We start from the raw sequence: 11895 nt of genomic DNA, 5'->3' as shown, positions 1-11895 counted from the left end.
AACCTCGGGGCGGGGCCTCAGGGACCTCGGGGCGGGGCTTCTGGACTGGGACTTTTGGACCTTGGGGCGGGACCCGCGAGCCTCGGGGCGGGGACCCTGCGCCACTTAGGACCTCGGGACGGGGCCTCGCTGGGACCCTGCGTCGATACGGGACCTCATGGCGGGACCACGGGACCCGGTCCCTGGCAAGGGGATTCAGCTGGGAAGGGCCTGGGAGCGGAGAAACCATCCCCGCGGGCAGGGTGGGATCGGACTTCCGGGAGAGGTTGCTGCGCACCGCTCAGGACTTTTCTTGGCGGGAACGCTGGGCTCTGGGGAGGACTAGTCCCCACATGGGCAGGGTTACGGCTGAAGGGACTGCTGGCCTGACCCGGCCCCTCCAGCATTCTGGCCCTTCCCACTGCCCTCCAGCCTGTTGTCTGCAAGGGCTCCCACAGGCTTGCGCACTCCTCTGGTTTCCTTTCTCAGGATTCATCCTCCAGCTCCAGTGCCCACAGCTCCTCTCCTTAACCTCCTGCCTACCCCCTGCACCAGCTCTTTGTCCTGTTTTTTTCTTCATGTGTTCATGTCCCATTGTTGCCCCCACTTCAAGGTGGCAGAGCTGCCTCCTTTGCTGTAGCCCAGTGTATGGTACTGGGCAGACAACATGTGTAACAGGTGGTAGCTCATCACATTGGTCATGACTGCCACCCAGAGACAACTGGGCAGCTGTTTAGGGAACTGCCCTGTTACTCCTGAAATCAAAAATGAACTCAGCCCCTGGAGGAACACAACAGATCAGAAACCCAGTAGGGGCAACCGTGGGGTTGAGTCAGGGAAGCTTCAGGACGGTCGTTGGGTCTTGGAAGCAACACTGATCCTTGACAGGAGTGGCAGGGAAGCCTATGGGAAGGACATAGCTGGGGAACCTGTGCAGAGTACAGGAGTCCAGGCAGGCAGGTCTGAGTTCCTACATGGAGGAAAGGTCCACCAGCCAGGGCTGCACCTTCCCTTAGCAGGAACAGTGTGTGCTAGCCACCAGGATTTCAGAATTGATTGGGCTGATGGGGACACTACTTGCCTTAACCCGCCAGCAGGAGGCAATCTTCTACTGTGTTACCAGCTGCTAGACAGCATGGCACTTCTTGAAGACCAGCCAAGGTAGTTCAAATGGAAGAGTCCGAAGATGGCAGGGAGAGGAGGTACCCCAAGTACCACCCCAACTACAACCACAGCCTGTGCCAGCTGACCAGCAGGCAGCAGCACCATAGTGGCATGCCAGCTGATAGCTAACCTCACTTTATGATTTCACTTTCTTTATCTACTAACTTCAGAAAACACCAACTAGTTGAACAATGAATAAATGTAAATAAAATGCCTCTATTATATTTGAAAATATAATTGTAAATATGTTTTGAGATTAAGAGAAAATTTGCCAGAATGACCAAAGCCTTAGGACAGTTACTTCAAAACAGACATTTAGTGCATAACCATTCTCTCTTGGTCTGGTAGGATTTGGATTTACAGCTCTCACACCTTCCTCAGTTAACCAGGATGCTTAGAGATGGGTTGTCTTACTGCAAGTTTAAATTCTTCCTTGCTGCCAAAAAATATTAATTAAAACTCTTTCTCTGTGTCATGGGTTCCCACAGGTATGGGGTTGGAATAGACCCCAGTGGAGGACCGCACCATGCCTCTGGGCAGTGGGGTAAAGAGCCAGTACATGCAGCACTACTAGGAGCTGTTCTGGAAGTATGCGCAGTGCTACAGCATGCTGCCGGAGCAGGCATGTGCTCCCTGGCTCTGAACGCCTGGTGACAGTACTGCCCTAGGACAATGTGGCCTCTCAGCGATGTCAGCCCCATACCCTGGTGCGTGCTCACAGAAGCCACAGAGGCCTCAGTGCTGGAGGAGTCCCAGTGGCCTGCTGGGGAGCAGGGCACGGAGGCTTGGGAGGAGCAGGATGCAGCACAGCCAGCATTGCCAGTGAAAGGTGTAGAAGGAAAACCTGAACAGCAAACCAGAATGAAAGGACAAGTTTTCTGTCCTCAATAGCAATCAAATGCCTTATTTGCCAGAGGAAACAGGAAAGAAGTTACAAGACCCCAGAGATCATCCAGTAAAAAACAAAAAACAAGCACCCATTCACTCTTAAAATGCTGGGGGGAGAAAGACTGGAAGACAGAAGACTCCCAGCACCTGCAGAGGCAGCCTGTGCACTCTGTGGAGGTGGACAAGAGCAGGACAGCGAGGGCTCCTCCACCGAAATCCCTGGGTGACAGTACATGTGCTGCTATTCAGCAAGCACCCAGACCCATGCCTGTCCTGAAGAGCTCCCCAAGGGACAAGACTGTCTGTGAACTGGGGCATGGGCCAAGACCTCGAACACGCAAGCTTCTCAGAGAACAGCTAGAGGCTGTTGTGTTGATGAATCTTGTCACCTACCCCCACAGTAGGACAGAAGGTTGAAGCCATGGACACTGGGTTACTCGTGAAGACAAGCCCACAGGCCCCTGGTATTCTTGTAAGAGTTGTTTCAGAACATCTCTTCTTTGAGGTGCTGACACCAGATGCCTTTAAACAGCTAAGAGGCTTCCGCTCCTCTCTGGGTGGCACAGGTGGACTGTGTCACTCATTGTAGAGGCTCCAACTCCACATTGGTGAGGTCCCCATCCTGCATGAGACTCAGTTTACTGGTGCATGTAGTTTTCTTTGTGAGAGAGTACCAAGCAAGAAGCACTCCCCGTGACCTAGTGTCCATCTGTGGTGAAGCAGGGCTGTGGTGGCTACTGCAGGTACAGAGGTGCTTGTGTTTCAGCTCACACCATCTTCACGTGGGTCATGTGTTCAAGGATTGGGCTGGCCAGGCCCAGCTTCTCTGGATGGTCTCTGGGGTGCTCCCTCAGCAGTTTAATAGCCACACACATTCTAGTAGACACAGCGTGGCCACTGTGGCTAGGTGATGATGCAGTTGCTGTGAGCCAGCTCACCCCTCTTTAACTACAGCTTTTCTCTTCAGAACACATAAGGTACAGCTGGCCACCGTTACAGGCTGTGGACTCTAGCCTCTTCCACAGCAGCTGGCAGGACATGTAGAACTCATGACCTGGAATCACATGGAATGGACTGAGATTGGCCCGTGGGGTGGGGACAGGGAAAGATACCATTAGAGACGCCCACACACCTTCTCTGCTCTTCCTTCCGTGGCACTTAGTGTTGACGATGTGTGGTGTCCCTGCTTCAGGTTGAAGAGGCCAGCCGATCTTAGCTGCACCTTACAGGAGCGTGGGGACCTGAGCATGCACAGCTGTATCTCAGCAGTGCCGGTCCTTTTGTGCATTTGCCTCTAGGGTGGGAAACAGTCTTCACACTCATTTCTCAGATGGTGGGTGGGTCTGTCCACTGATGAGGCCTGTCCAGGAAGGATGAGGGCATGTGCTCTAGGGAAATAAGAGGTGCTCAGTCTACAGCTTAGCCCTTGAGGGCGTGTGTTTGGTTTTTACTGGACGATCTTCGAGTGTTGGACCCGAGGCTCAGCATGCCTGGGTTTTTACTTAGGGTCTCTGAAGTCCACTGGCTCTTAGCACACAGACTAGTCTCACTCCACATAAAGTGACCGTCTTGTCACTGTCAAGCCGTGAGAGTGCCTCCTGAGTGCTGTGGTCCTGAGGTGAACCTCTGCATGGAGAGCACACCTCGGTGTGGAGGAGGTACTTACCAAGAGGAAGTTCTACACGGTGTCTGACACCCTGGCTAGGAATTCTGGTGAACTTTGGTTTAATCTGTCACACATCTTTAAATGCTGTGGGAACCTGCAGGTCACAGGACCCTGGCATGGCGACAGCGTGGCTCAGGTGGTTTCACCCACCTGGCTGAGCATCATGTTGCATCTGACCATCTTGGAAAGATGGCCGGGTGCGGCGCCTGGAGCCCCTCTCCTCCAGCCTGTGGTCTGCGATACCTAGGAAACACTTGTCTTTGTGTGCTTTCCCTGACTCTAGGCAGAAGTGAGCCTGGAAGGCAGATTGGCCAGCCCCCCTTCTTTTTAAGCAGAAGACACGAACAACGTTAAGGGACTTCATGAACAACCAATGGCTGAGTGTGGGAGCTGTGTTCCCTCCTCTGTCTGAGCCCTCCATGATTGAGATCATCTTCTTCCCTCTTCTCAAGGGCAGCAGTTACCTTCAAGCCTATGAATTTTTAAGTCATGACAATCTGATGTTCCTACTTTCTTCTTTTTACCGGAACTGATGTGGTTGTAATTGTGTCTCTAATTCTTGGGACATATTGCAAGATGGAGATAGTTTAAATCTGCCTTCAGGTTGGAAAAAGTCTAAAACTCATTGAGAATCCAGTATTACCTAAAATAAATGCTACATAAAGGCATTTAAAAAAACCTTTCTTGGGTGTTTAGCAGATGAAATACAAGAGAAACCTCCCCACACCCAGGGATGTTAGGTGAACACAGCAAGTGTCCTTGTGCAGTAGGCTGAGTCATGGGCAAGCGCAGGAGGACGCGGCAGAAACAAGAATGGAGAAGGGGGGTGCTTGAGCAGAGGCTCTGCCCCCCATGAGCATGTGAATGGCCTACAACCCAGGCTTAGGCTTCTGTACCCACACAGGGCGGGGCGGGGCAGGGCTGTGGCTCCCGCAGTGGAGCGTCCTCAGTGGAGCATCGTCAGTGCGGGACCAGGGCCCCCTCCTGGCCTGCCTGACTGCTGGACTAGGAGTGGGGAAGGCCCAGAGAGCACTGAGCTTGGACTCCCCTCCTCACCCTGGGCAGAGGAAAGCCAGGGAGGCTTCCTCAACCCGCCGGGGGCTGCTCGGGTGCCAGAGGGAGAGTACTGAGGTGTCTGAGGTCTGGGCCTGGTTCTGGGAGGACAGAGATCTTGCTTCATCCCATGTTGTCAGGGATAGCCATTAAGGAGACAGAATTGCAGCTTCCAAACAAGTGGAGGTGGCAGAGGGAGGAGAGTGCCAGGGATTCCAGAGAAGGCTAGGAAGGGGGACCAGGTCAAGGGAAATTGAACTGAAAGAGGGGGGAAATGCTCAAAATCATTAATAATCTGGACGTAGGTCAGAGGTTAATGGGTCAAAGACAGTGAAACAGGTATGTACACATGAAGAACAAGGGCTCGGAGTGAAGGGGCTTTGGCATGCCAGCCAGTAAGGCCTGAGGAAGTTTTCGGGGTGACGTTAGCATCAGACAGCGTGGGTTCTGTCAGAAGCCACAGCCAGAGACAGTAACAAAGACACAGAAAGCCATGAAGACACCAAATTCTGTGTGAAAATGCTAAATGGCTGTATGATATGAGGAAAATACCCTTCAATGAAAAGACAAGGTAGAGCAGAGAGAAAACGTTGGGTATTTGTAACGGAGCAGAGATTGCTAGGTGGGAGAATGACACTGCAAGTGACCCAAGCGTGACAAGGGTGGGAGGACACAGCCCCTGGTGGAGAGGCCAGGACCCTGCCTCTCTCAGCCTGCTGGAGGGAGGCCTGGGTCCCCCAGCCTTTGCCCCCGGCAGCGTGGCTCCCCAGGTCCGGGAAGACTGGCTCACAGGCTGGGCCTGCACCCCACACCCAGGCCTGCCTCTCCTGCCCTTAGCTCTAGCCTCCCCACGTGCAGCCACCCGTGAGAATGTGCCACCCCACCACTCTGTCTGTAGAGCACCTGTGCTCTGCCACCAGCACAGAGCTCAAGTGTTTCCTGTGGCCGCCATCAGCTGCCCACACTGCCAGCAGGGCACCAGCAGGACACCAGGCACTGGGCCCTGTGCTCCTCCTGCAGGGATCCCGGGCACCTGGCACAGCCCCTCTAGTTTTTAGCAGGGTCTCCACAGTGACAACAGAACGAGTGAGAGGGACAAGTGCCTGTGAAGTGGCTGCCCACTCACCCCCCAGAAGCCACGGCGCCAGGGTGCTGCCATGGGAGGGGCCCCATGGTGCCTGGTGAAGGGATGTCGCCCTGTCTCCCAGCCACAGTCTCCACCTGGAGCAGTGCCTGGGCCTGTGGAGCAACCCCTCAGGTCCACCTGCCGTGGCTGGGAAGGTGGAAGTGCATCTGGGGTCCTGCAAATGGCCGAGCCATCCCAGCAGAGGGGCCTGGCTAGTCTCCCTGGGGGAGAGGTGGCGAGGCCTGTGGTGACCACCACTCTGCCCAGGGGTCCGGAAACTCTTCAATCAGGGGTGCTCTTGGACCAGAGGGAGTGAAAGCCTAGCTCCCAGGTCCCTGCCCCTCCCACACACCTGTCACCCGTGTCCTGCGACAGGGTCCCTTAGCTCTGCCCTTACAGGACAGCCCAAGTCTGGGGGTCTGAGGCCCCAGAGGGTCCCCCACCCTCAGGGACGCAGGGGAGGGCCTGGTGAGGGTGCGGTGTTTCCTGTGCCCTTACCTCCAGCGTTTCCACCTGGGGAGGGTGCCAGTGTAAACTCAAGCCCTGCATGGCAGGAAACAGTGGCTCTGTCTGGAAATCTAGCCTCCACTGACACTGGACGCGCACATGCACCTGCAACTTTTTACACAGATTTTGCAAAAGTGTGACAGAGGCCGTGTGCGAGACATGGCTGAGCGCTCTCGAGACCCTGGGCAGCACAAAGTGCACCGCAGGGCATGGCGAACATTAAGGAGTGGCCAGGCACTCTAGGTTCTGAGGACGTTTCATCTGCGGCTCAGCGTCACACACCCTCACCGGTTCTCAGGAGGCACGTGGTGACTGAGCTATAAAACTTCTGACCGGAGGGCAGGGGGAGGTGCTGCCCAGGCACAGCGTGGGCCCCACGTATCCAAGGTCCACAGCACACGTGGGTGTCCCCACATATCAAGCCTGCAGAGTGGAGGAGTGGATGCTGAGCTCTGTCCACAGAGCATGGCCTTCCAGGTGGCCCTCGCCTGACTTCTGTTGGTCCTCTCAGAGGGAATACGGGTCAAATGGCCGTCTGCGCAGGGCTGTCCAGGCCTCGGGCATCCACAGCTCTTGGTAGGTACGAGGTGCAGGGGAGAAGGGGTGTCTGGCTACTGCTGGCAGACGTGAGACATCCCTTGCTCCATCTTCTTGATCTCATTGTTTCAGGTTTCCCTGGCTCTGGGACACAGGAGGTGTTGATTGTCTGCAGCGCTCTCTGCCCTCTGTCAGCCCTTGCAGAAGAGCTGGTTCCTCTCTGGGAGGCAAGCAGCCCTCAGGTGAAGGGCGGGGAGATGAGGGGGACCTGGCTGGGCCAAGCCCTCTGGGCATGCAAGGGTGGCATGGCCATTGACGGGAGCATTCTGTCACCTTGATGGGAAAGGGATCTCCACAGTCAGGAGCTGGGCATTAGGTTAGAGAAGAAAGTGAAAATTCTGGATCTACTTCTACTCTTAAGACTAAATCCATAAATCCCCAGAGAGCAGGGGTGAGCTGTGTTGGGCAGAACTGGGTAACACCGGGACACTGGGCCAGTGCACTGAGCAGGGAAGCAGAGGCTGGGCTCCCCGTCCTGATTTCTGTGCCAGGTGGCAGGAGTGGAGGCCAGGAGTCCTCCGGTTGCCATGACAGAGCAGCACCCATGTCACCCTTTAAAAGGCCGCTGAGGGCTGGGCAGAGAGGGAGAGGCTGTAAGTGGCCACTCTCAACCCTGGCTTGGGTGGGTGAGTGGGACACTCTCAGCCCCATTCCTGCCCCAGGCGAATTCTCCTTACACACCAGGAAGACCAGGGGCTGGGCAGGAGACCCATCTTGCAGAACAAACCCGAGTTTTGACAAAGAAGATGTGCATCCCAACAGCCTCTGCTCTAAGCTGGAGCTGAATACTGACCCCAGGCCACCAATGAGGACACCTAGGAGGTGGAGCCTGGGTGCAGGCCCAGCACAGACTTTAGCACTCCCGAGATCCTGGGCAGGCCATTCAGAGGACCAATGGTCCCTGAGGAAGAGGGGGCCACACAGGCAAAACTTGGGCTATGGAGACCTTCCCTTTCCGAATTCCTAGAGTGGACACCATACGAGTCCTCAAGCATGCTGACTGCAGCATCTAGAAACACTGGACACCCCGGAGGGCACAACTTCCTCAGCCTGCCTGCGCCTCCCAGTCTGGCTGCATGGGTACTGCCAGACACCCAGGCCTGAGGAGTCGACGGTCCTCAGGGCCCCACGGAGAGCACTGGGAGGTTCCTGGAAGGGACCCATCCACCTCCATGCCAGGCGTGGCCTGGAGCCCTGGCTTGGAGTTGCAGAGGACCTGGTGCCCACAACCTCCAGATCCTGCCCATGGCTGGGCTCAGCCTCCCCCAGTGAGGCGTGCTGCACATGGAGTCTGTGTGCCTCAGATGTCCACACAGACAGGAGGTGCAGGGGTGGGAGCTCAGGAGGCCATGAGACATCACTGGAAGCTTCTGATGGTGGCCTTGGGGGCAAGGGATGTTGGGCATTCCCTTACACATTTTGACTTCTCAAAGAGAAACACCATCCTGCTTGAAGAGACTCAAGCTTGCATGTATGATTTCCTGGGATACTTCACAAACTCCAGAATGCCCTGCAGCACAGGCACCACCCTGGGCTGGAGGTGCATGGGGCAGCACTGTCAAGAGCATCACTTGAACTGGCTCCAGTCACACCCACCACCTGGGGGAGGCAGCCAGGGTGGACTGAGTGTGGACAGACTGGCCTGCTGGAGAGCCAGTTAGGGCAGGAAGGCTGAGGTGCTCTTGGGAAACAACCGGGGCATGGCTCCCTGGCTGGGAGCAGCCCATGGGGGCGAGTCCAGGGGCTCGCGCTTGACCACAGCAGCAGCCCTGGGAGCTCTGCAGTCGCAGCCCCGAGCCAGGTGCTGGTGCTCGGGGCAGCTGGGTGTGCAGAGGTGGAGGGGCGGCTCTGGCTCCAGGCAGGCGCAGTGTGAAGGGAAGAAGGGAACAAGTTCCCGGCTGGCTTCAGTGGTGGCCTGGCTGTGGGGGTGAGCCCCTACCACACCATGCATGAGGTGCCTGCAGTCCAACTCTGTCTTCAGGTGCATCCTGGTAGGAACAGTGACCAGCTGTCTCTTGGCCATGTGGCTGGCTCCCAGCCACACCTGGCTGGGGGTGCAGATGTCCACTGCGTCCTCAGACCCAGAGTCATTTTCCATCTTGATTGGCACTTCAAGCAACAGTGCTGGACTGCGTGGGGCCTCTGGGGACACCAGCAGGCCAGGCAACTTGGCATCCTCAGTAGAGTAGCCCCCAGCTGGGAAGCACTGTGCTCCGGGCACAGGGAGCCTCTTCTCCAGACCGCTCTGCAGGGTGTGGCAGGGAGGATGCCCCTGTTCCTGCTGGAGGTCCCGCAGGGGTCTGCTTGGCCTGCTGCAGTAGGCACTGTGGGGAGAGCCTGGCAGGGGCGAGAGGGGTGAACTTCTGAAGGTGGTTGCGCCACTGGTACCGAGCGTGCCCTGGGCTTCTGGGTAAGGCATGCAGGAGACGTGGGACCCACCGCACATGGATGGCCGCTCGATCCTGGTGGGCTGTGGCTTCGGCTTGTCTCGCTTGTCTGCCGTCCAGCTGGGGTGCCTCATGGGTGTTGGCGTCTCCCAGCTGCAGTTGTGTGCCTGTGTCTCCCGCCGGCCTCTCCCTGCAGCACAGCCGCTCAGCGCTCTCTCCTGCTCTGCGTCTTCCCCGTTGCTGCAGAGCAAGACAGTGTGGGGCTGTGTGACAGCTGACGGGCCTCCCCTGGGGTCGACCTCTTTGGAAGGGTGCTGAAGTGAATCTGTACTGTTAAACCCCAGCTCAATGTGCAGGGGCAGCTGCAGGCCAGGCCTCAGGCCATGTGGTCCCTGACAGCCACCCAGCAGCCCGCAGGCCTGCCCCCTCCTGTCCTTCACCTCAGCTCCCGCCGCCCCAAGTCCAGGAAGGCTCAAGGGGGGCAGGCTGGTGCCAGGCCCGGCCTGCTTCCCACCCTGTGCCGCAGGAGGCACTTCTCTGGGACATGTGCCAGTCCAGCAGCACCTGCCGGTCAGGTCTGCCATGGTGGGAAGGCTGTCAGACTGAAAAGCCACCTCTGTGGCCAGGCCAGGTGTGACAGGGACCACACCTGCATCACAGGAGACTGGCTGAGGGTGACACATGGTGGTCAGTCTGGGAAGGCAGACCCACTGGTCAGGGCAGAGTGGCAGGTAGGGGCAGCCGGGTGGTGTGGACGGGATGGGGAATGCAGAGGGTTTCCAAGCAAAGCCCACTCCTCCCTACTGTCCCTGCATGTGGACACTGTCCAGGCTGAGAGCTGTGTGGACAGCACCCATGGCCAGGCCTAGTGGGTCCTCTCCCAGCCGTCAAGGCCACCGTTGGCTCCTCTCCACACCTCTCTCTTTGGCCTCCATGGTGACAGGGACGGGGTGGGGTGGCCTGCACCACTTACCCTGCAGCCCCGGTGGGGTCCAGGATGAGTTCAGGGCCACCCCTGAGGCACAGGCACAGGGCCCTGCTGGGAGCCCGGGTCCAGTGGCCAGTGTCCATCTGTGCCCTGAGCAGGGGAGCGCAGGTTTCACCAGTGGTGCTTCCTGCGGGGGTCAGAGGGAAAGCCTGTCACTGGGCTCCTGGAGGGCCCTGGTCTAGGTGCAATGTGGCCCCCAGGTCCTGAGCCGGAGGACGGGAGCAACAGGGCAACTGTCCCTGCGTGCCACCCACCACCCTCAGAAGTGGCATTCCCACAGATCCCCGGGGTGAGGGAGCCAGCACTCCAGGGCACTCGCCGTGCCTCGCCCAGGCGGGAAGGGCGCCAGAGGACTTCCAGAAGTACCTGCAGTGAAGCTGGGCTTTGCACGTGGGTCTGGTCCACACAGAGCTGTGGTGGCCTGGGCCCTGTGGAGACAAGAGCCGAGCGGCATGAGTGTGCAGATGGGGCAGGCCCACGGTGGCACTGTCACCCGAGGGGGGGGGGGCCAGAGCTCCCACTCGCTTACTCCCACAAACTGCCAGGTCCTTCATCAGGGACAGATTCCAGACAATCTGAGACACGTCATTTTTTGAGCCAGGACAAGGAATTTGCTCTGGAGGTAGATATGCCCACACAAGGCGTTTGATTTAGGGCTCGGACGTCTTCTTGGAAGGCCACAGGGAGAACAGTGGACTCCAGGGACAAAGTTCTCTAAGAGTCAGTATGAGCAGATTGAGACCACCGGCCGCGGCTCTGGGGGAGGTGTGTGGTGACAGCCACCATCTCCTCCTAATAGTCTGTTTTCTTTTTAGAGGAGGAGGTGAGAGCCTGGAGCTTCTAGTGAGAAGATACCGGAGGACTTCCGGCCCAGACCTGGCTGAGTCTCCCTTCCTCTGGGGAGCTGAGGCCAGAGGGGCAGGGTTTCTGAGGGGAGCGTGCACTTCCTGGGAACCACATTTTCATCACTGTGAGTCTATGGTCACAAAGTGCAGCAAGTGTCCACTCTGTATCAGAAATGAATATTAGTGAGGAAGAGACTTGCACAGTGGCTCCAAGTGTGGAGAGGGCCAACAGCCTGTCACCAAACCTGTCAGGAAAGGCTACGGGAGACAACATGTGTCATCTGGCTGCAGGCCTGTCTGCCCCAGAGTAGCCTTCGAGGGGGAGACTGGTGGGTCTGTGTTCTCCGGTGGCCGTCCCTCACCCTCCTGGGTTTTAACAGGGCCGTGAGTGTGGGGTCCCTCGAGGTGCCTCCCCTTGCCTGATCATCTACCACAGGGCTGCTGCTGACACAGGGACCCCACACCTGCGCCCTCTGTCTGGGCTCCAGGGGGCAGGGGTGCTGCTCTCCAGGTCAGATCCAGACGAGCCTATGCTGAGTCCTGGGCTATTTCAGGGCTGAAAACAGGAGAGAGAAAGCTCATTCTGAGACCCGGCGTCAGACCCAGCTCAACTCAGAGAGCAGGAGAACGTGGTGCATGCAGCTGGGGCTCCTCAGAGTGGGCCCCAGGAACCAGGCTGCGCCCCCCCCCCCCCC

The 11895-nt window shown here is 57.6% G+C and overlaps 1 protein-coding gene across 2 annotated transcripts in view; it reads right to left on the bottom strand.

The window, feature by feature from the left end:
* Nucleotides 1–1339: 1339 nt before the first annotated feature.
* The window catches only part of Ahrr (aryl hydrocarbon receptor repressor), an 82787-nt gene continuing 72231 nt past the window's right edge, over nt 1340–11895 (bottom strand). For both annotated transcript variants that reach the window (XM_015490425.2, XM_048813941.1), the window contains exons 9-11: nt 10722–10783; nt 10341–10482; nt 1340–9607 (exon numbers count right to left, since the gene is read on the bottom strand). In XM_015490425.2, the coding sequence (XP_015345911.1) occupies nt 8638–9607; nt 10341–10482; nt 10722–10783 (1174 nt within the window). In that variant the 3' untranslated portion in view covers nt 1340–8637. The remainder of the gene's footprint in view (nt 9608–10340; nt 10483–10721; nt 10784–11895) is intronic.

Source organism: Marmota marmota, unplaced genomic scaffold, assembly GCF_001458135.2.
Source record: "Marmota marmota marmota unplaced genomic scaffold, marMar, whole genome shotgun sequence".
NCBI classification, from domain to species: Eukaryota; Metazoa; Chordata; class Mammalia; order Rodentia; family Sciuridae; genus Marmota; species Marmota marmota.
Note: the sequence above shows the minus strand (reverse complement) of the source record. Positions and strands in the feature narration are given on the sequence as shown.